Genomic DNA, 24,769 nt, shown 5'->3' on the forward strand with positions numbered 1-24,769 from the left:
AATTATATTGCTTTTTGTAACAGGCCACTATGCTCCAGGCTATTGAGAGGTACATGAAGCAGGCTATTGTGGATAAAGTTCCTAGTGTCTCCAGTTCTGCACTGATATCATCTCTGGTATGTATCTGGAAATATCCAAGAAATCAAGTGCATCTATACCCAAACTGTTTTTTTGTTTTTTTTTTGTTTTGAATAGTATTGGGAAAAGTTACAATCCCTGTCAGGTTTTACTGCTATCTGGGCCTCCAGTAAAGAGATTTCTCGTAATTTTATGTTCTGGGGACAGCATTTTACCAGATGAGAAGTGAGGGAAATTCTGCAATAGGAAAAAAGACGACTGTGGTTCTAGCATTCCCATATTTATCATTAATGACTTGTCGACCACACACTGTAGTTTTACTGCTGCAGTGTGGGCTGGCTGCGCAGAATCACAAATTTATATGTGATTTTGCATTTCCGGGTAAGGGGCATGTGTCTGCCCACCCAGCTGTGCTGTCACTGGCTCCAGCACATGCCGATCACCGATTCCCGGCAAATTATTTATCTCAGGACCAACCGATCAGTGGAGTAAGTGACAAGAGAGAGCTTTGAGTATGTAAACAACACAAAGCTCTCTTCTGACAGCGGCGATGTCGGTTTTTGTTTCCCTGCTAAGCAGGGAATAAAAACCGGCACATCCCTTTAATAAAAGCACCACACAGTAACTGCCTTACACATAGTTAGGCACACATTTAACCCTTTGATTGTCCCAGATGTTAACCCCTTCCCAGCCAGGGTCATTAGTACAGTGACAGTGTATATTATTAGCACTGATCACTGTTTTAGTGTCACTGGAGATGTCAGTGGCAGTTAGTCAGTTCCCACAAAGTGTTAGTGTCAGGATGCCTTCTGTACTATCACAGTCTTGCTATAATTCGCTGAACACCGTCATTACTAGTATAATAAAAAATTCCAGTATCCTTGTTGGAAAAAAAAAAATTCCAGTATCTATCCCATAGTTTGTAGATGCGATAACTTGCACACAAACCAATCAATTATTATTAATACTTATTGGCATTTTTTTTTTTTTTTTTTACCAAAGACATGTAGCAGAATACACTTTGGCCTAAATTTTTGAAGCAATTTGATTTTTTCATTTTTTTTATTGGATATGTTTTATAACCGTAAACAAGAAAAAATATATATATATATATATATTCAACATTTATACTCCTTTATGTTTTAGAGCATGAAAAAAACCCAGTGGTGATCAGATACCACCACCAAAAGAAAGCTCTATTTGTGGGAAATAAATGTAATTTGCGTACAGCGTTGCATACCTGCTCAATTACCAGTTGAAGTAGCGCAGTGCCAAATAGCAAAAATGGCCTGGTCATGAAGGAGGTAAAATATAATTTTTTTTCTACTCTGTCTTCCTGTTAGGGCCCTTTCACATTGGCATTCATATCAGGATTGCCTGTCAGTTTTTCAGGCGAACCTGATCAACAGCTCTATGGACAGGTCATTGTAAACAGACTTGAGTCCGTTTACTCTCACCTCTGAGTCTGTCCAGGTCCAGTAAAGAGAGTGGAACAGGACTGTATCCTTTTCTGTGTATAGCCGAGAAATACTTGAACCGCAGTTCTTGGACTTTATGGGCACAACCACATCAAATAATATAAAATTTAACACTTTATTGATGCAAAATAAAAACTTAAAAATCATTCAAGGTAAAAACATAGTAGCATTCTGCACCATATATAACCAAGGATGGTGGCCCAAACTAAGTGAATGTAAATAGAACACTTTTAAACTAGAGATTAAAAGTCCCAATTGGTAGAGGGCTCCGCATCCCCTTCACAGCAAGCTCAACATGTTTTGCGTGTTCCGCTTCTTCAGGAGTGAGAGATGCTTAACATAGGATTGCTACAATGGACATCAGCCGGAGACAATATCTATAGTACATCATGTCACAAAAACATAAACACAACACCAGGGTCCATATACTGTGATATAAGTGATACAGCGATATAAGAGGTGAACCTCCATAATGGCATTGATTAATTACAACTATTACAAAGCATTTGACAGCCTGTCCCACATCGCTGCCTTTAAGCCACAAATCGTTATAACGCAAATGAAGAAGGAAGGAAAAGGGGTGACAAATCCACCCTCATGCAGGCTTTTTTTCACACCAGCATTTTGTTAAAGAAGAGGGGTTGCTTATATTCTAGAGTTGAGTTTTAGCCTTAAGTGCCTGTTCCCGCATCGCAAACGCACATCTGGCAGTTCACACTGCCATATGTGATACGCTGGGGGTGTCAATGAAATGTTACCGACACCCCCAGTTTGATCGCATATCGCAGTGCGATCTGACAGTTCGCACAGGATCGGATCGCACAAGTGTGAACCACTGTGCGATCCGATCCTGATGCGGCTGAAAAAATGCCTCGTGCGACTTTTGTGCGGGTGCAGTGCAAATTTAGCCATACAAAGTGTATGGCTGAATTCGCACTGCACATCCGATCGCAGGTAATGAAGGAGCAGTGCGCTCCGATATTACATGCGATCGCCGCACATGCGGAAGTGTGAACCGGCACTAAAGCTGAACTCCATTTGTGCAGGTAAAAATATAGTGGTAATAAAATATTTGTGAACTTTTTTTTTTTTTTTTTAACCAGCTGTTGAATTAGAAATTCTGTGTAGTCAGGTTTGAGACTTAGGCACCCCTGCCAGACAGCACAGCTAGATCCTCAACCTCCATAGCAGCACACCTTTGCTTTCTAACTGGACAAAGAGACAGCAGCGCTCCTAATGATTTCATTGCTCTGCTCACTCACTGCTCCTCTCTTCAAGTTCAATATCAGAATGTATTCATGCAGCAGGGCCTGATTGGCTCTGATACTGTCCCACTATTGTCCCAGTTTGAGTGCTGCTTTATAGGTGATTACAAGAGGTTTATTTTAGGACAAATACAAGTGATCACTTTACTTTTATTTAAAGCAGAACTATCAATTATTTTACAATCTTTACTATATGACAAAAAATATATAGCCTAATACAATACCTTTAAAAACCGCAACCTTGGTGAATTGTGCCTTCAGTCTGCTGCAGACAAAAGAAAAGCAGTCCTCAGCAGCAGTAGGGGGCTGAGCTATGTAAAGTTTTGCTGCATTTGTGTCCCAAAGCGTAGTGGCTGTGGCATGTGTAAAGCCACATCTGGCTGTACTGGTAGAATTTAGGTGGGTGGTTTGGGACTGTAATATAACAGCTCAACCGCCTGTTTTTACTCACCTCTGGCCGCCCGTGTGAAAGACTCCAAAGGGATGCAAACCCTGCAGTTTTCCGAACACAGTACACTAGACTATTATAATGAGCCAGTCATTCCTATTCAGAATCTGTATGAAATCAGTTTGGTGAAACCGCAACAAAAGGTAGAAATCTGTGACAAAGTTTGTTAAAATCCCTGCAAAGTATATTGATCACTCAATGCGGATTGCATTTTTTCTCAACAAAAGTAGAGTTACTCCTTAAGGCTTTGCCAGGAAGTTTACTGTGATCTCCGGAAAATACCTGCGTTCACACACTGCTTATATAGTTACATAGTTAGTGAGGTTGAAAAAAGACATCAGTCCATCCAGTTCAACCTATGATGTGTGTGTGTGTCCGCTTTTAACCGTACATTGTATACCCCTGTATGTTGTGGTCTTTAAGGTGTCCATCTAATAGTTTTTTGAAACTATCAATGCTCCCTGCTGATACGACTGCTTGTGGAAGAGAATTCCACATCCTTACCGCTCTTACAGTGAAGAACCCCTTACGCACTTTAAGGTTAAACCGCCTTTCCTCTAGTTTTAGTGAGTGGCCACGTGTCTTATTGTATCTCCTTTCTTTGAATAGTTTGTTCCTTATGCTAGGGTCACCAGTACAGTATTTGTACATTGATATCATATCCCCCCTCAATCGTCTCTTCTCCAGAGAGAACAAGTTCAGTGCTTGTAGTCTTTCCTCATAGCTGATGTCCTCCATTCCCCTAACCATTTTTGTTGCCCTTCTCTGGACTTTCTCCAGTTCCAGCACATCCTTCCTGAGGACCGGTGCCCAGAACTGGACAGCATACTCCAGATGTGGCCGGACCAGAGTCTTGTAGAGTGGGAGAATAATCTATTTTTGGAGTGAATCCCCTTTTTTATACATCCCAGTATTCTGTTGGCTTTGCTTGCAGCGGCTTGGCATTGCATGCCACTGCCAAGCTTTTTGTCTACCAGTACCCCCAGGTCCTTTTCCATCCTAGACTCACCCAGAGGTTTCCCCCCCTAGTGAGTAGCTTGCTTTCTGGTTTCTGGCCCCCAAGTGCATTACTTTACATTTTTCAACATTAAATCTCATCTGCCATGTAGTTCCCCACCCCGTTTTTTTGTTCAGGTCCGCTTGCAAGGTTTCCACATCTTGCATAGAAGATATTGGCATGCTTAGTTTAGTATCATCTGCAAATACTGAGATTGTACTAGATATCCCCTCCTCTAGATCATTTATGAATAAATTAAACAGGATTGGTCCCAGGACAGAACCCTGGGGGACCCCACTTTCCACACCCACCCAATCCGAGTACTCCCCATTAATCACCACCCTCTGGACTCTCCCCTGGAGCCAGTTCTCTATCCAGGTACTCACCTTATGGTCCATACCTACCTTCCTTAGTTTGTACAGTAAGCGTTTTTGGGGGAACGGTGTCAAAGGCCTTTGCAAAGTCCAGATACACCACATCCACAGGCTTTCCTTTATCTAGGTGGCAGCTCACTTCATCGTAGAAGGTTAATAGATTGGTTTGGCACGAACGATTTTTCATGAATCCATGCTGATTACTACTAATAATACAGTTTTCATTACTAAAGTCTTGTATGTGGTCCCTTAACATCCCCTCCAAAATTTTGCAGACTACTGAAGTTAGGCTGACCGGCCTATAGTTCCCCGGGATACATCTCGGCCCCTTTTTAAATATTGGTACCACGTTGGCTTTTTTCCAATCAGCTGGCACCATACCCGTCTGTAAACTATCCTTAAAGATCAAGAATAATGGTCTGGCAATCACCTGGCTGAGCTCATTAAGAACCCTCGGGTGCAAGCCATCCGGTCCCGGGGATTTATTTATGTTAAGTTTCTCTAGTTTAGCTCTAAGTCTATCTTCTGTTAGCCATGGCGGCACTTCCTGAGGTGTATTATTTAGTTTGGCCTTACAAACTGGGTTAGTGTAGCCCCCCGATTCTTTTGTGAAGACTGAAGAGAAGAAATTATTTAACACTTCCGCCTTTTCTCTGTCCTCAGTGGCCATATTTCCTTTATCATCTTTTATGGGGCCAATGTGTTCTGGCCTCGCTTTCCTACTGTTTATATACTTAAAGAACTTCTTGGGGTTCTTTTTACTCTCCTCCGCTAAATGTCTCTCGTGTTCTATTTTAGCCGCCCTGATTTCGTTTTTACATTTCTTATTGCTGAATAATAATAATAATAATAATAATGAATAAATGTAACATGTAAAGTATTCTAGGTCTGCTTTAAAAAATCATTTGTAACTTTTTAATTATAATTGTGTTTGTTATTTTTTAACATTTACCAGGGGTTCAGCTTTAGGCTGGGTTCACACATATGCCGCTGCCGTTTCAGTGCGGGAGTCTGGTGCGGTTCTGTTCACGGGTTCAGGTTCCATTCAGGTGCAGATTTTTACCTGAAATCGCACCTGAACTGGACCCAAAATCACACAGGACCCTTTTTAAAACCGTGACTGCCCCGCACATGTTTGAAGCGGCTCCATTGAAAGCCTGTCCGATTCATGTTATGCATATTGGATGCAGTTAAAAGCACATTCAGATCGCATATCTGTGAACCTACCCTTAATCACTGATTAACAAAGATTTATCCTTTGGTGTGAGCGCAATCATGTTTTTACCACCAAATAAGGTATAACTATTTTAAAACACAATCATTGCATACTCCAATGTTTCTTATACAATAATTGTCCTGGTATCCTGCAAATGCATTGGTTTGTTTCTCTTTGAAAAACTAATTATTTTGATGTTGTTGTGCATTATAACTGCATTACAAAATATCATGAATTATTAGTTATATTTATAGACAATTAGTGTTTACTTTTTGCTGGTGTCCAGAAGTTTCTGGATAAGAGACAATAATTCAGAATGAAATGTATAATGTTGTAACTAATGTTCTGCCAGGTTTTTAAACCTATTGCTATGTAATAGTCAAACCTGCTGAAGCTGCATTATGTCGGTTGCACAACATACCAACTCATAGGCCAATGTGGTGTGGCTTGCCAGATCTGCTTTACAGGGTCCACTTCCATTACCTTAAGAACATTGTTGCCAGATCTGCAGTAAAAGGCTTCTTTTACAGACAGAGAGGTTATTAGCCTATTTCACAGATCAGTAATCCCAGGAATATCTCAGAAACAGAGAGTGGTTCCAAGGAAGCAATGATCTGTGAAAAGCACAGGAAAGCACGCTGATAACATACAAAGCTAGTTTACAACAGATCCAGCTATAAATGTTACAAAGAATAAGACATTTATAAGTGGTGATTGGTTCATTGTAAAAAGAAAAAAATGCATTCAGTGATATGGTTTTAAACCAAAATTGCTTTATTATAGCTGTTGTATTGTATGTATACATTACTGATAAATAGGAACCTAAAATAATAAAGTCGTCTTTTTTTTTTTTTTTTTACTGCTGGAGTGTAGTAAAGATGTCCTTTCTTTACAGTTCTGCTGGTTTCCCTAGCACTATTCTTGCTTTCCCTTTTCAGGGTGGCTCCTATCCCTTGCAGAGTCCTGTGAAGCCAACCATTTGTGCTGTCTCCCACGGTCAGACTACAGGTCTAGATGATGACCCTGTCTGCACCAATGTACACTGGCAGCCCAAGAGGACAACGCACAGAAGACGCTCCTTCAAGGAAAGTGATTAACAGCTGCTTCTGAGGCCTGCTTCTGGAGCCTCTGTAAATCACTTTCCTTGGGGGATGAGCAGAGACATGTCATGTGTTTTTAGTCCCGGGTGCCTGTGCATGTTGATGCAGTCAGTGTCACCTTGTCAGGAAATTTTATTAATGCAGGCACAAAAGCTGATGTAACATGTAGTCTACAGATTTGTAACGAGAGATGGTATGCACACCACCCCATCCGGATGTTCAGGGAGTGGAGGATGCACTGTAAAAGTAAGTGTTTTTAAACTTTGTGGCGAGGCAAGAGTTATTATTCTGTGTTAAATTGATCTATCCTAAAATGTTGCTGTCAAAAAAATAGGCTTAAAGTGGTTCTAAAGGCTTAATATTTTTTTTACCTGATCCTGCGATGTGCACAAGAGCCTTGGCTCTCCGGGGGATCTCCCTCACCATTGGCTCCCGTTGCTGTCAATCACAGCCAGTGTGGGGGGAGAGGGGCGGGGCCAAGCAATGGCTGTGTGTGAATGAACACGCAGAGCTGCAGCTCGTGAGCGAGCCTGCTTGGGTGCCCTTCATGCAAAAGCTTGCTACGGCGGCACTGGGCAGGAGGCAGGGGCCAGGAGCGCTGTCGAGGGACCCGAGAAGAGGAGGATTGGGGCTGCTCTGTGCCAAACCACTGCACAGAGCAGGTGAGTATGACATGTGTGATATTTAAAAAAAAAAAAAGCCTTTAATATCACTTTAAGCGGTAGTAAACTTAATCCAAGTAAGGCACTTAAAGCTAAATACCACAATTAAAAGCACTTTCCAACACACAATCTAGAGTGGCATGTAATTGTTCTTACAATTTATACAGCTTAATTTAATTGTAGCCGTTCCGCCTGAAGCCACCGCCATATTTGTGGAATCCTCGTGCTCTCTTCTCCACCCAAACTTCCACTCTACTTGTACACCCGTGTAGAAATCTCGCACATGCTCAACAAGATTAAATCAAGCCTTGGTTTTATTTAGCAGTTCCCATGGAGCTTTAATCCCCCCTTAGCAATTTGTGATGCTGTATGTCAGTTTGTGAACCTCTTTGATGTACCTAGTCACATGGATTTTTTCAGGAACTGATGATTGGTCAGTACACTTGCAGGATTACAGTGTCGTGGAATAATGCTGAGAGATACACGGCACATAACTGTATAGACTGATGGCCCACTTAGAAAATTCTCGAAGGGACAAACTCCAAAATTGTTCTCGTACAGAAAAAAACAAACTATTTTCGTTTAATGTGTACCATTTTCATACGATTTTTTTACAAGAAAAATCAGAAAAAGAATGCACATGATCAGAAACAATAAACAACCAAAAAAAAAGCCTTCGTCGTACGAATTTTCGTTCATCGGTTTCGATTTGCAATGAAACAATGAAGAAAATGGGACGATCGTTTGCACAATTTTCTTATAATGTGTACCCCACTTTAGTAATGCTCACTTTACCATTAAGAATTGAAGTCACAATACAAAGGTTGGGTAGCAGAGATGTTGGACCAATGTGTTGGCCACATCTACTTTCTAAAACCCTGCAGCCTGCCCTTTTCTTCATTGTCCCACAGTGATCAGAGTTGTGCACCCCTAAAATAAACCTTAGTAGACAGTTGGATATTTTCTAAAGGTAATTTTAGATCAGTATTGCAGTATTGTATATCGTGTGATGTAAATGATTTGTTCATAAGTCACCCCTCTGTACTTTATCATTTTAGCATATGATGAAAATAAGCTATGATGTGGTGAAAAGATGGATCAACGAGGCACAGGAAGCTGCTTCTAGTGACAACATCATGGTCCAGGTACATTTATGCATTTAGCATAAACCATATTTCCAGTGTATACAGTCATTCGTTTTTTAAAAATATACTTTAATTCTAAATTTGACTAAAGTTTACTGTAATCATGAAGCCTCCAGATCTGGTTGCTGAGCTATGGGACTTACCAGCATGCAGCAGGCAGCTATAACTCCCATTGATTAGCGTGTGCAGAATTAATTGCGCTCCCGTGCATCCTGTCATTAATGCAGTGGCTGCCTTGTGCAGTTCTCCTTGGCTAGAAATGGATCAATTCACTTGTTCTTCAGAAGTTTACAGATGATGCTTACTACACATAGGATGATGCCTACTACACATGGAATAGGATAGGTGCACGTAACACCCTTCAGCTCTCTTGCAGACCTTGAAAGTCCTCCAGGAGGCACATGTATGATAGGGGAGGGTGAAGGAGTGTACAGCTGTTGCCCCTGCAATGGGAGGCGTTCTCCCAGCGATTGGCCAGGGGAGGAGATTTTAATCACGCGGTGCTCGCAATCACACAAATTCCCACCACCTGGACTGACTGCTTTGATAGACAGCACACTGATCCAATTCGGGGACGTGTGATGTCAATCATGGGAGCCGGTCCACGAGGCTGGACTTTGTGTGACGGCGAGCGACGTGCATTTCAAATCAAAGCTGTCACAGTGGGCGATCCCCGCTCTGTGTGATGATCCGGCCGGCTCTCCTCTTCCTCTTCTCTCTCTGATCCCCTGTACTGGTCAGGCTGCGCTGATGGGCACTGGTGAGGCTGCATTGATGGGCACTGATCAGGCTGCCTTGATGCGCACTTTTAAGGCGCGTTGATGGGCACTGATCAAGCTGCATGGATGGGCACTGGTGAGGCTGCATTGATGGTCACTATCCTTCATATAAGATAGGGCCAGGGACTATTCATAGGATTCAGATTCAGATATATTGGGCAGACTAGATGGGCCAAATGGTTCTTATCTGCCGACACATTCTATGTTTCTATGTTTCTATGTTTCTATGTCACTGAAGCAGGGTGAAGCATTTATTTAAGCATTTATGTTTTTCTGCCATGTCATGAGAAAGTGTATGTGTGTGTGTGTGTGTATATATATATATATGTATGTATGTATGTATGTATGTGTGTGTGTGTGTGTGTGTGTGTAATGTATGTGTATATGTATTATTTTATTTTTTTATTTTAATGGTGACCAACAACTTTGTTGCCTTTATAACAGTATCATGCATTGGGACTTCTCTACTATCTGAGGAAGAATGATCGTCTGGCCGTGGCCAAAATGATAAATAAGTTTACTAAATCTGGACTGAAATCTCCATTTGCATACTGTATGCTGATTCGAATTGCTAGCCGGTTACTAGAGGAGTCTGATGAAGGGTAAGCTGAATTGTCTTCATATTGAGCATTTTAAAATGGAACTCCAGTCAAATAGTTTACTGTGCAGTTGTAATGGATATATGTGAATACTTTTACAAAAGTCTTTTGATCCAGACACCTCTGGCAAACAGTGCATCCAGACCCTGGATCTTTCTGCAGACTACACAGCAGTTGAGTAGAGCCTTGATGGACTGACGCAAAATGGCAAAGTCCCCAATGAGAGCTTCTCATTGCCCAGTGATAAATGGCAGTGGAATGAACATTTAGCATGTGCAGTTTTTAGCAAAGTCAGAAGTTAAGTCCTTAGTAACAAATAAAACACATAGAAGATGGTTTTCTGGTGTTTAAAGCGGTATTAAACCCAAACGCAAACATTTATTATAATGCTTCTTACCAATTCTTAGATGTGATGTTGTTTAGTTTTCTTTTTCTAGGTTTCTTTTCCTTTATTTTCACCTGGTGATCTAGTCCCTAAGTCTTTTTTGTTTTTCATCAGAGCAAGCTTTCTTGCAGATATAGCAGTTAACAGGACGAGCCAACCATTTTCCACTGACAGGGGTGCTTACAATATTATTTTTAATAAACTTTTTTTAATTGATGTAATACCATCTTCCCAAAAGGAACAAAACTGCTGTAACTGCTTATAAAGTATGTGCTTGAAATTGGCTTCAATTTGTTAGTATATTTAAATCTGCTAGTACATCTAACACCTCCCCTAAGATGGGCAGTGCTGCTGTCAAAAGCTGCCCCCTGTGCTCCTTCATCCAGAGTGGTGGCACTTTATTACTGGAGTTGTGTTACTCGCCAGATCACCAGATGAAAAAGCTTTTATAAAAAGAAAATAAATGTAGCTGCCACATCTAATGATTGGTAAAAAGTAATATCAAGCACCTTGTGGTGCCATGCCTGCTCTTTATGGAACTCTGTTTTGAGAAAATAATGAATGCTTTCAGGGCCAAACTGTTTGTTTTAAGAATTCTAGGCCTCTTGCTGTGAGTGTCTGACTAAAGAACAAGTATAGAGATAAGGTCTTTTGACACTTTTCTGACCCTCATTTACAGCATGCTTGTTCTACTTTTGTGGTTAAAACGTACCTAAGTCATACTTAAATGAGAAGTATGGCCACTTCGTTCTGCACTTCTGTGACCCAATTTTAGCCGATAGCGGGCTACAGTCTGTTATCGGCTGACGTCACTTAGTCGGTCCAGGTTCTAAAGAGATCCCGACTTTGTCAGGATCTACCAAGATGCCTGGACTGGCAGCTGGCTCGGCTTCCCAGAGCTCTGTACAGAGGGAGAAATCTGTCAGTAGTAAAAATCAGCACACTTGTTACACATTACACATAGTTAGGCACATATTTAACCCCTTGATCACCCTAGATGTTAAACCCTTCCCAGCCAGTGTCATTAGTACAATGACAGCGTATAGCATTATCACTGATCACTGTATTAATGTCAGTGGCGGTTAGTCAGCTATCTCCAGCGTTAGTGTCAGATTGCACACCGCTTTATCGCTGTCCCATTATAGGTCTCTGATTGCCCCCAGTAGTATTATCAAAATAAATAAAAATTCCAATATATATATTATATAGTTTGTATGCATTATAACTTTCACACAAACCAATTAGTATACACTTATTAAGTATTTTGTATTTTTTTTAAAACATTTAGTCGAATGCATTTTGGTCAAATATATATTTTTTTTTTATTGGATATGTTTTATAGCAGAAAGTAAAAAATGTGTGTTTTTCCAAATTTTTTAGTCTTTTTTTTTTTTTTTTATTTATATTGCAAAAAAAAAAAAACCCCAGCGGTGATCAAATGCCACCAAAAGAAAGCTTTATTTGTGTAAAAAAATGTATATAAATTTTGTTTGGGTACAGCGTTGCATGACTGCGAAATTACCAGTTAGCCAATGGCGCCTGCTGCTGTCATGCACATCGCGGGATTGAGGTGGGGCTCAGGTAGGTATTGGGGGGTTGCTGCACAAAGAAGGTTTTTAACCTCCATGCATAGAATGCATGAAGGTAAAAAACCTCCAGCCTTTACAACCACTTTAAAGATTGTGGGTTTTTTTTTCTATTATTTTGCAACGTTTTGAGTTTTTGTGATCTTGATTTCTTAGTTATCCTATCCCCACACCAACTTGCCCCATTTTTATTTTTTAGTAGCCTTTTCTTTTGTAGTTCATTATTCATGTATTATTTTTGTGTGTATATAGGCACAACAGTCCCTTGTTTGACTTTATTGAAAGTTGCCTTCGGAACAAACATGAAATGGTGATCTATGAGGCAGCCTCAGCCATCATTCACTTGCCCAACTGCAGTGCAAGAGAACTAGCCCCAGCTGTTTCAGGTAAGAGACCATCGATTTGCTTCAAACAGGCTTATGCCAAGTACATACTATTCATTTTTTTTTTTCGTTCAGCCCTGCGGGTTGAATGAAAAAATGGCCGGCTCCGGTTAGAGTCGCTGTACTTACCATGCAAGGTTAGTTCAGCGATCTCCCCTGCTGAACTGTTGTGTTCTGACAGGAGGATGGCCACCTCCCCCACCAGAACACTCTGATCAGTGCTCTCTGCCATTGGCTGAGAGCACTGATCAGGAGTCGGTTGGATGCTGGTTCTCCAGCATGCACGAACAGACTGATTATACACAATGGCAGAATGTTTTTTTTTTTTTTTTTTTTAACCACCCATTGTCTCCCGGCATTTGGCCTGTGTATACCTGGCTTTAGTGCTTGCATAAACAGCCGTTGTTTTGCTGTGTGATGTGTATATGAAACTTTATTAGTACAGTTTGGATGTCCATTCTGAGGCTGCATTAAACCTACTTTTCTTTGTGTTCCTTTGGATGCAAAAGGACTTATTCAAATGTGATTGCATTGCAGGCAACCCAAGTCAAACACAGCCTATTACTGCTTGAGCAGCTGTACATTATGACTCAAAAGGCAGTAAAAACGATGTACTTGGGAAAAGCCATCTGTATGTAATCCGAGAAGAAAACAAAATTGGTACCAAATTAGAATCATAGTGTTTTTCTTTTAATCTTACTATTAATCTTACTCCTCGGTGAGCAGAGGAGGATCTGTCTGGAGCGGTGCCCACCTGGTTCATGGTATGGTGGGTAGCTGTCCCCCTTCTGCCCCTGGAGGGTTTTGGGTTGAACGGTGGGCCCCTCCTTAGGACTGTAGAACCTCTGGGTTCCCCTCCTCCCGTGGTAGCAGTTTAATTTTAATCAGGATGATCTTGACAATAAATGTCAAGGGAAGATTAGCCCAGGCCTTCAGTTTGGTTTTAAACAATTGTAGGATGGGAGATACATTTATATCACAAAAATCTCGGATCTTGGGGAGATATAGATACACAAGTATCTCATCCTGTTCACCCAACACAGGGGTAAGGACTGGTCCGCTGTATGTAAGGTTTCGTCATCTATCGGAAGTATTAGGATCTTATCCCAATTTAACCCTGAGCCCAGACATTTCGGTAAATTTCCGAAAGAAGGCCCAAAGCGGCCCAGAGGGAGGGCCCGGGATCCTGGAGAAAAAGGATGATAATTGTCAGCATAGAGAGCTATCTTTTCCTCCAGGGAACTGACCCGCACCCCCCTGACCGCTCCTGAGCATCTGATGGCCGAAGCCAGGGGCTCCACCACAAGGGAAAACAGGGCTGGTGATAGTGGGCAACCCTGTTTGATCTGGGCCTGAAGCCTCTGGTACAAAATGGCTATCCATTTGCGAAAGATGGGGCCAAAACCAAAAATCCTGAGTGCCTCTTCCATGTAAGGCCAGGCGACTGAGTCAAATGCCTTCTCTAGATTTAGCGCTTCGATGTCAGCTGAAGATGGGTATAAACTCTGGGGATATTGATGTCTGTGGATTTACCCAGCATGAAACCAGTCTGGTCTATATTGATTAAGAACCGGAGGACCTCCATCATCCTGGTGGCTAGAATTTTAGTTTAGATTTTAAGGTCATAATTTAGGAGCGAGATTGGTCTGTATGCAGAGCACAAGGTGGCATCCTTCCCAGGTTTATGTATTAATACGATATGGGCTTGAGGCATGGAGTCCGGCAAGGTACCCAACTCTAGACAGTCTAGGGGCCAATTCGGAGAGATACATCTTATACCAGTCCCCCAGAGGGCCATCTGGTCCCGGGGGTTTTCTGTGAGGGGGAGAGGGCGAATAGCCGCCTCGATCTCCTCAACTGAGAAATCAGCATCGAGAAAAGCCACGTCCTCCCCTGCTGCAACTCGCCTAACGCGGCATACATCCCAGTGGAAGGAGGAGACAATGGCAACTGGTAAAGTTTCTCGTAATAGTTATTGTGCATCTGTCTTACATTTGGCAACAATCCACTCCATAAAACATACGGATAGGTAAGACATTGCAAACGGTAAGTGAATATCTTTCAAGAAACCCAAAAAGAAAACGCATAACAGAACATCACTTTTACATAGTACTATTCCCGTTCACCCTGCCGGGCCAGAAGCGTGGGATTCAGGTAAGTGCAGTGTTCATGGCGGCTCCTAGAATGAGATTGGGGGCATAGGACGTGTACAATCTGGAGGATGAACGGGAATGCATATCAGGTCTAATGAGTGTGGGTCCTGGGGTGGACTCTTGTCCTGGGTAGTATTAGTTCCTAAATTCTAACAAAATCTCATCAGGGTCAGTGGTTACCCCTCCCCTGCAAGTCTGAATGAGAGGGACAGACGTTTGATACTTGGGATCAGCCACCAGGTTTGCCAAAAGCCTCCCATTCCTATCACCGGATTCAAATAGCAGAGGTCTAAAAGATTGTGCTTCCGCTGTGGTGGCGGTAGTAAGGTGAAGAGACAAGGCCCTGAGCCAGGGAAGAGTAGGCCCCTGGAGTGGACTCAGGGGCAAACACCGACTCAGCCTCACTGACCTTGTCCTCTAGTATCACCAACTCCACAGCACACTCCACCCTGGCCGATTTGATTACTGAAATATATTCTCCTCGAATAGTGGCCTTAAAAATCTCCCAACCCACCAGAAGGGGGAAAGGAATTCTTGTTGATTTCCCAGTATTGTGCAATCTTTCCCTTCGTAGACTTGACTACACTAGGGTCCTGTAGCCAGCGACTATTTAGCCTCCAACCACCCCTCCCACCGACAAGGCGCAGGATGACCTCAAATGGGGAATGGTCCGAAAGCCCTGCTGGCAAGTATGTTGTCGAAACGTCAAAAGGCATTGGTAGATGGACAAAAAGTGAGGTCAATCCTAGACCCCGAGCGATGGGTCGCAGAAAGGTGGGAGAAGCGCCTGAGATGGGGGTTATTCCACCTCCACAATTCGGCTAGCTGCAGGGTCGAAGCCCAATGCAAAAGGTCTGGGTTCGGTAGTCTACATTGGAGGTATCCATATTCCCATCGAGGATGTTATTGAAGTCGCCAGCCACAATGACCCTATGAGTGGAGAAGGGTGCCAATTGATCATTAATATGATCTAGAATAGAGCTAGAAAAGGGTGGGGGTACATATAAGTTTACAAAAGCATACAGTTGGGCTCCAATATCCAAGAGAAGTATAATGTATTGGCCCTTGGGGTCCGTAATGACCTTCTCAACAGTACAGTGCAAGGATTGTTCAATGAAATAGACACCCCCCTAGCATAATTTGAGTAGGTGGGGTGGAAGGATTGCCTCACCTAGGGTTTGCGAAGGGCCAACGTTTTGCTGCCCAACAAATGTATTTCTTGGAGAAAATGAATGTGTGGTTTGTGTTTGTAAGTACTTGAACATAAGGGCGCGCTTGACTTTGTCATTGAGACCCCGCACATTCCATGAAATCAATTTAAACTGTGTATCCATAATATAAATGAAGGGGATATGCGAGGATGGGGAGAGGATAGGGGGGGGGGGGGGCGACCACGCTACCTACCACAATGATCACATAATATATAGAGAACTAGAACGTTATACATATTTGCATCATAAAAATGAAGTGGAGCAGCACAAAAGACCCTGTAGGAGCAGAAGTTAGTAACAGCAAGCAAAAAATACTGACCCTCACCGGTCAGCTTCATCCCTGTAACTCGATTCAAAGCAGTCTAAAACTTCAAGGTGTAGAACATGTGATGGAAAAAAAAAAGAAAAAACACCAATAAAAAATGTCCAAAAACCAAATAAGAAGAAACAAATCAATAATAACAGTTTGTTCTATTGGAGTTCTGATTCTGAAGCTAGACTTTGAGGGCTGTATCCGTGGGGACAGTCACAACCAACCAACGTTTGAACATGAAAAGGACATATACGAAAATGTTAGTTATCAACAAAAAACAGGATAAGAACGTCCAGCAAGGGAGAACTCCTCTTCAGCAAGGATGCAGGAAGGCGAAGTTGTAAGTATAGGTATGGCATGCTGAGGGACCACCAAACCTGATGGCGTAGGTGATGAGGGTGTCATAATGGGGTCACACTCCAAATGTATAGTATTTCATAGTTACATAGTTACATAGTTACATAGTAGGTGAGGTTGAATAAAGACAATAGTCCATCCAGTTCAACCTGTGTAGGCATGTGTGGCTGTAATCATCTCCCATACCCCTGAATGTTCTGATCCTTGAGATGTAAGTCTAAGAGTCTTTTGAAAGCCACCATACTACCCGCAGAAACCACCTCTTGTGGTAGAGAATTCCACAATCTTGTTGCCCTAACAGTAAAGAACCCCCCGCGTTGCCTGAGGTTAAAACGCTTCTCCTCTAATCGCATTGTATGCCCTCGAGTCCTCATGCAATCCCTTCGAATGAACAGCTTTTTTTCTAAGCTGGGATCCCCATTAAGATATTTATAAATTGCTATCATGTCCCCCCTCAGACGTCTCTTCTCCAGGGAGAATAAATCGAGCGATTGTAGACGCTCTTCATAGTCAAGGTCCTCCAATCCCCTAATTAGTTTAGTTGATTGGAGGACCTTGACTATGAAGAGCGTCTACAAGCGTCTACAATTTCATGCAGAAACAGATGGCAAAGGACAAAAAACAGAGACAAAAAGATGGTGGAGAGTAAACCTGATGTGTTTTTAGCCGCATTAACAAATTGATGCTAACCATGAATCTGCATCTTCCGGGATGTTGAAAAAAACATACTGTGCCATCATGAGTAACTCTGAGCCAGCTGGGGTACAACATGCCATATTGCACCCCTTTCTCTCGTAGCTTCCGTCGGATTTCTGTGAAGGATTTGCGCTTCTTTTGCAGCTCTGCCGAGAAGTCTGCATATATCTGGATAGAGGTGTTTTCAAATCTAAGCTCAGGGTTCTTCCGTGCCTCGCTGAGGATTCCGTCCCTATCCCTGTAGTTTAAGAAGCGGACCACAAATGGTCTGGGGGTGCCCTCGGGATCCTCTTCCAGGTGGGCACCCTATGGGCCCTCTCAACCACCTAAGTAGGGGATACATCTTGCATGCCCAGGATGGTTTTAAAAAATACCTCAACAAATAAAAAAAATTGATGGACTTTAGTGGCACAACATAACCTTACAACAGTATTGATTATTAAAAATATTTCTTTATTGATTGTACATAAAGCCTCACATCTACATTAATAAATCAATTTATAAAAAAAATACTTTCTCCGTAGATACTTAGCCCAGCACTAAAATCGACCCTCAAACCTGGATATGTAATAACCACTCAAAAGACAGTATACTATAATGGTCTAACACCAAACCATAGAGCAAAAAATGGTGGCCTATAGCCAGATGGTAGGTCCCAATAATAGAAGATTGGAGAAGCTCAATTAAATTTCGCACTCAATAGTGCTTCCTCAGGAGAATCTTATCATAAAGCTGAGCATTATTTCTCTACAAAAAAAGAGAAAACTCACATTTTGAAATGTATACACCACAGTTTGTATTTAAGAACTAGAACTTTACATTCAAAAGTCTATGAGTCTATAAAGTAGTGTGTTACTTACAAAACCATATAGTAAGACAAGTAAAGCAATCACAGGAGGCATTAAGGATCCTGGACATGTGCAAAGGAATCCTATCCCATCTACGGAGAAAGTATTGTTTTTATAAATAAACTTATTACTGTAGACGTGAGGTTTTTTTGTACAATCAATAAAGAAATATTTTTAATAATAAATACTGTTGTAAGGGTATGTTGTGCCACTAAAGTCCATCAATGTTTTTAATTTGTTCATGTAATTCAGGATGAGGCACAGTTTACATTATTAGTGTCCACAGGGCCACTCTGTGGTGACAAATTTTTTGTATAATATTAAAAAATACCTCAGCGAAGTCAGCCGGCACATCTCCCTCCGGTCCCTCTGGTAGGCCCAGTACATGAACGTTGTTCCACCACATACGATTCTCGGCATCGTCGGATTTAGCCACCAGCAATTGTACCATGCGTTGGAGAGAGTTAATAAGGCCAGTGTGTTGGGCATTGGTATCTTCTGTAGTGGAGATCTGGCTGTTTCAGCAAGGCGGCCCTGGATTTTGGGGATCAAATTGCATTCTTCTGCTAATTGGTCTATATACGAACCAGTAATGAAGTCTTGCTGTGTTCGATGGCTTGCAAATTGACCTCTGTGTCCATGTCCAGGGTACGATCCGAGGTGCCAGGAGAGGGCTCAGAGAGGCGCGCCGCTTCCATCTACGTCAGGAGCGCATGGAGCCTCTCTGCCAAAATGGCGTCTGAACACGCTGGCGCCGGGGGCCTAGGCCCGTTTTTGCAGCTGTTGCACAGCAAAGCGTCTTTTTGACAACATCTAGCCAGACACAGTAGTCCCGGTTAGCTTACCATGCCCGAGGAAGTTAAAGTGGTAGCCTATTTCAGGAGAAAGGTCGGATTTAATCAGGATGTGAGGAGCTCTCAGAGCGAATGTCCACCACGCTCTACATCCAAGCCACGCCCCCTCCCACCCCTCATGTTTGACACTGCTTTGGGACGTCCCAATGGTCAAGAATGACAGGAGCTATGTCCGTCAATGAACGAAAGAGAAAATGTGATTTTTGACTTACCATAAAATCCATTTCTCTGATGTTCATTGACGGACACAGCACCCACCCCTCTGTGGAGTTATAATTCTCCTGACACTGTAACAAAACTGAGTGACTATAGCAGGGAGAGGTAGTATACCCCCCGGGACTGCCCATGGGTGTATCCAGAAGTTTTTTCTGCCTAGTACTCATGTAAGGGGCATTATAACCAAATGATCAAGAATGACAGGAGCTGTGTCCGTCAATGAACATCAGAGAAGAGGATTTTGCTGTAAATCAAAAATCCCATTTCTCTTACGTCCTCCGACAGTCGCCGCCTCTCCATATTCGTCACAATGGGGTAATTGACCTTTTCTCCGTAGGAGTAGCTAGGCAACAGAATATGTCAATATTAAAGCTTTTAGCATATCCCACCCCCAGGGGGTGGTCCCCTCAGTCAATACCCTCCTGCTTCCTGTATCCATACCTCAGTTTCATTGTCTAGCTTTCATTAGTTAGCAGGCTGTTTCTGTGCTGGGGCTTCTTGTCTCAGCCTTTATCTTCTTTTTGATTTTATTTGAGTGTTTTTTCTCTATCTTTACTTAGCTGTTTGTTTCTTCAGCTTTAGTTAGTTCTTCTGATGAAGAGGATCGTGCGGGCTGGGTCTCGGGCTGGCCCCCCTGGTCGCAGGTTGTGGGTCAGTGGCTTCCCAGCCTGCCATCGAGCGTTCAGTCAGGTTTTTTCCTGGCATGTGTGAACGACCCATCCCTGTTCGCTGCAGGGATGCTGCGGTGAGGTGGCTACCTCACTGGACGCCATACGGTTTCGCACCGCAGTTTTGCTGCGTCCTGGCTGCGACTCTCCCTGTCTTCTGTGCAGCGGCTTGATCGCTTGGGCGGGATCCCCACGCCATTTAGAAGGTAAGTGTATCTGTGTGGGGGACCTGTCTGTTTAGGGGGTGTCAGTCTGGGACTGTGTAACCCTGTTTCTGTACACACTATTGGACTCCCTATCTGTTTTGGCTGCATTCTGTGGACTGCAAGGAGGGGGGCCATACTGCACTGTTTCTGTGTTCAGACTGTGTGCTTTTATTACTGTGTGACAGGCTGTATGCTGCGGGGCATGATTTGATCGTGTTTGTGCATACATGCGGCGGCCGCTGCTGCGGTCCGCCATTTTTTATTATACTGCAGGCGTGTGATGGTGTTTTACTGTGTGCGGGGAGCGGCGTTTTTGGCGCCAAGCGCCGCCATTTTGGCGGCGATCGCTCCGGCCTCATGTTAGCACTGCAGGATCTCTGCCTTTACTTCCTCCCCCGGCGGCCATTTTTTTGTAGCCTTCCATAGGCTTTATAGGAGCGGCCTTGATTGCATCACTTCCTTTTCCCTGGGCACACAATGATCGATACAGCAGCAGCAGTGATCTCTCCAGGTTTTTACCCTCTTTATTCCTGTATTCCTTGCCTGAATTTGTACTTTTCTCTGTGGGGGTCGGCTTGTGCTGGTGTGTGTGTGCGATGGGCTGCACTCGCCGCGCTTTTAAAGGGGCAGTTACCCTTTTTTATCCTGCAAACTTTTGGGGGCATGGATTCTCAGGAAAGCAAATTTCCTCCCACTTTACTGGGAGGCCAAGGGGCTGCTGCTGTTTCCCCTGAGGGGGGCGATTTGGCCACCATTGTGGCTAACCTGGCTGCTCAGGTACAGATTCTTGTGCCTGCTCAATCCACAAAACGGCCCAGAGTTTCAATCTCCTCTGATTCAGAAGGCGATGGTGATGGGGCTGCTATGGCTGGGGTCCCCTTATCGGGGTCCCGTTCGTCCCTGGACTTTGCAGGGTCGGAAGGGGAGGCAGAGGTTGAAGGGGTTGATGATTCCCCCCCTGGCTTGTCTGAAGAGCTTGCAATCATGGATGAATTGGTTGCTTCTATCAAACGCTGCATTTACAGGAGGAACCGTGTCCGCCTGCCGTTCTGGCTTCTTATGGGACACAGCGGAGACGCAAAACATCGCAGGTTTTTCCTTGCACTGAGGATTTTCAGCGCGCTGTTAGTGAACAATGGCGCAATCTAAAAAAGCCTTTTGCTGTGCCAAGTAGGTTCAAGCTGCGTTATCCTTTCACGCCCGCCACTGATGAACACTGGTGTGTACCACCTCCGGTGGATCACGCGGTGGCGGTTTTGAATAATTCCACTGCGATTCCGGCAGAGGATACCCCGGTGTTCCGGGACCCTACGGACAGGAGACTGGAGTCTCTTGCCCGCCATACTTACTCGGTTACCGGTTCCATGCTAAAAGCTATTTTTGCTTCCCTTATGGCAGCTCAGGCTGTCGCGGATTGGACGCAGGTACTCAGGCACGTCCTGGTGGCTGATTCTGCCCCGCCGACAACATTGGCTATGGTGGATCAGATTCATCAGGGTGTCATGTATTTGTGTGATGCGGAATTAGATGTAATTCCTTTGGCTGCACGTGTACACAGCGTGGCGGTGTTGACACGCCGTTTGATTTGGCTGAAATGTTGGTCTGTGGACCAATCTTCTCCCAAGACTTTGGCTAATTTGCCCTATACGGGATCTCGCCTTTTTGGCGACTCACTGGATACGCTGATTAAGGGGATCTCTGGGGGTAAGAGCACGCTCTTGCCCCAATCTCACAAGGCTAAGGGTGCTCAAGGTAAGAAGCATGCTTCGTTTAGGCCCTCTCAGGGGTCCTTTCGTGCCTTTCGGTCGCACTATAAGGGCAAGCCCTTCAAGGGTCAAGGCTCCCAAAAGAAACCGTGGGCAGGTAAGCAGAAGTCCGGCCAGTCCGGGTCCGCTGCCCATAACAACGCGGCCTGAAGGGACGCCCTCACCCAGTTCTGGGGTGGGGGGACGTTTGCTCGGTTTTCTTCAACCCTGGCTGGCCCGCGTTCGGGACAGGTGGGTTCAGGAGATCGTTCGGTCCGGGTACAAGATCGAGTTCCTGTCTCGGCCGGCGAACAGGTTTTTTCCCTCAAATCTTCAACTGTCTCCGGAGCGTTTGCGGGATCTGCACCTGGCGGTGCGGGACCTGCGGGCTCAGGGAGTGGTGGTTCCGGTGCCTCATCGGGACAGATTTCGGGGGTTTTATTCCAATCTGTTCACTGTGCCCAGAAAGGAGGGCAAGGTACGTCCGATTCTGGACTTGAAAGCTCTGAACCGCTTTGTGCGGATTCGCAAGTTCCGCATGGAATCCCTGCGCTCGATGGTGGCTGCTCTAGTTCCGGGAGAATTCATGGCATCCATCGACTTGAAGGATGCGTATCTTCACATCCCCATTTTCGAGGGTCACCAGAGGTACCTTCGATTCGCCATTGCGGAGGATCATTACCAATTCGTGGTGTTACCCTTCGGTCTCGCTTCGGCTCCGCGGGTGTTCACCAAGGTGCTTGCACCGGTTCTGGCCTTATTGAGAGCCCAGGGTATCTCAATCCTGGGGTATCTGGACGACATTCTGGTTCGGTCTGCGACCAGTCAGGGTCTGGTGAAGGACCTGTCCGTCACGATGCAGACTCTGCAGGAGTTTGGTTGGACGATAAACTTCCCAAAATCGACGCTGTGCCCGTCGGTTCGTCTTCCCTATCTGGGAATGATCCTGGACTCTGTTCAGGCGAAGGTCTTCCTACCGGAGGACAAGCTCAGGACACTTCAGGACGAAGTCAGGTCCCTTCGGGACGTTCCGTGCTCATCCCTCCGGACGGGCATGCGGTGTCTAGGTTTGATGGTCTCGGCTTTCGAGGCGATTCCCTTTGCCCAGTTTCACACGAGGGGTCTCCAGGTGGAGATCCTGTCCAGGTGGGACGGGTGACCACAATCTCTGGATCTTCAGATCTTGTTGAGTCCTCGCACCAGAAGGGATCTTCTGTGGTGGCTCCAGTCCCCGGCAGTGTCGGGGGGCAAGTCTTTTCGTCCGCTTTCATGGACGGTGATCACCACGGATGCCAGCCTGTCGGGCTGGGGTGGTGTTCTGGGCGTTCTGTCCGCCCAGGGTACTTGGTCGGAGGGGGAATCCTCCCTTCCGATCAACATTCTGGAATTGCGGGCGATAAATCTCTGCCTTCAACGTTGGACGGACAGGCTTCTGGGACGTCCGTTTCGGGTGCAGACGGACAATGCCACAGCGGTGGCCTACATCAACCACCAAGGGGGCACCAGGAGTGCCCGAGCGGCTCGGGAAGAGGCCGATATTCTGTCCTGGGCCGAGACGCACGTCCCGGCGATCACGGCGGTTCACATTCCGGGGGTGGAGAACTGGCAAGCGGATTATCTGAGTCGCCAGTCTCTGGACCAGGGGGAATGGTCGCTCCACCCGGATGTCTTCCAGATGTTGTGCGCGAAGTGGGGTCTCCCAGATGTGGACCTGTTCGCGTCTCATCTGAACAACAAGGTGGAAAGGTTTGTGGCAAGGACGCGCGATCCTCGGGCAGACGCGTCAGACGCGTTAGTGGCTCCGTGGCATCAGTATCGACTGATGTATGCATTCCCACCGATTCAGTTGCTATCCTGGGTTCTTCGCAGTTTGTCCTCGGAACCGCTCACGGTGATTCTGGTGGCGCCAGACTGGCCCCGCCGGTCTTGGTACGCAGACCTCGTGAATCTGGCGGTCGACGCTCCATGGCGTCTGCCTCTTCGAGAAGATCTTCTGTCTCAAGGACCGATATTCCATCCTGCTTTACAGTCGCTGGCTTTGACGGCCTGGCTGTTGAAACCGAGGTCCTGAAGGATAGGGGTCTCTCCCCGGAGGTCATTCATACTTTGATCAATGCTAGAAAGGCCTCTTCTGGGAAGATTTACTACCGTACTTGGAAGGCCTATTTTGCCTGGTGTGAGTCCAGGGGGTTTTCCCCCCGCTCATACTCGGTGTCTCGGGTGTTGTCTTTCCTTCAAACGGGTGTGGACCAGCGTTTGGCGTTGGCCACGATTAAGGGTCAGATTTCTGCACTGGCCGTTCTCTTTCAACGCCCTGTGGCGTCTAATTCTCTGGTTGGCACTTTTGTCCAAGGGGTGCGACACCTGGTCCCTCCTCGGAAGGAGCCTTTGCCTCCATGGGACTTGAACCTTGTTCTGTCCGTGTTACAACATGCTCCCTTTGAGAAGATCAGGGAGATCTCATTGCCTCTGTTGTCTAAGAAGGTCGCCTTTTTGGTGGCGATCACTTCGGCTCGCAGAGTGTCAGAGCTGGCAGCTTTGTCCTGCAGGTCTCCGTATCTGGTGCTTCACTTGGATAAGGTGGTCTTGCGACCTAATCCTTCTTTTCTTCCAAAAAGGATCTCGGAATTTCACCTCAATGAGGACATTGTCTTGCCTTCACTTTGTGCGAAGCCTGAGCATCCGAAGGAGGTGGCCTTACATTCCTTGGATGTTGTTCGGGCGATCAGGGTTTACCTGTCATCGACAAAATCCTTTCGCAAGACGGATTCTCTCTTTGTCCTTCCTGAGGGACCTCGGAAGGGCATGGCGGCGTCGGCTTCTACCATCGCCAAATGGATCAGACAGACCATTGAGCAGGCCTATGCTTTGAAGGGAAAAGTTCCCCCTATGCCTGTGAAGGCGCACTCTACCAGATCTCTGAGTACGTCTTGGGCCTGTCATCATAGGGCTTCTGTGGCCCAGGTGTGTAAGGCGGCGACTTGGTCGTCCGTTCACACCTTCTCAA

At 44.9% G+C, this 24,769-nt stretch overlaps 1 protein-coding gene across 1 annotated transcript in view; it reads left to right on the forward strand.

The window, feature by feature from the left end:
- COPG2 (COPI coat complex subunit gamma 2) overlaps positions 1-24,769 on the forward strand; it is a 120,071-nt gene that overhangs the window by 42,918 nt on the left and 52,384 nt on the right. Inside the window, exons 7-10 of the mRNA XM_082255985.1 lie at positions 24-116; positions 8,677-8,763; positions 9,987-10,144; positions 12,365-12,498. Of these exons, the coding sequence (XP_082112111.1) occupies positions 24-116; positions 8,677-8,763; positions 9,987-10,144; positions 12,365-12,498 (472 nt within the window). The remainder of the gene's footprint in view (positions 1-23; positions 117-8,676; positions 8,764-9,986; positions 10,145-12,364; positions 12,499-24,769) is intronic.

The sequence above is a fragment of the Pelophylax lessonae genome (assembly GCF_965119305.1).
Source record: "Pelophylax lessonae genome assembly, chromosome: 4".
Taxonomy (NCBI): domain Eukaryota; kingdom Metazoa; phylum Chordata; class Amphibia; order Anura; family Ranidae; genus Pelophylax; species Pelophylax lessonae.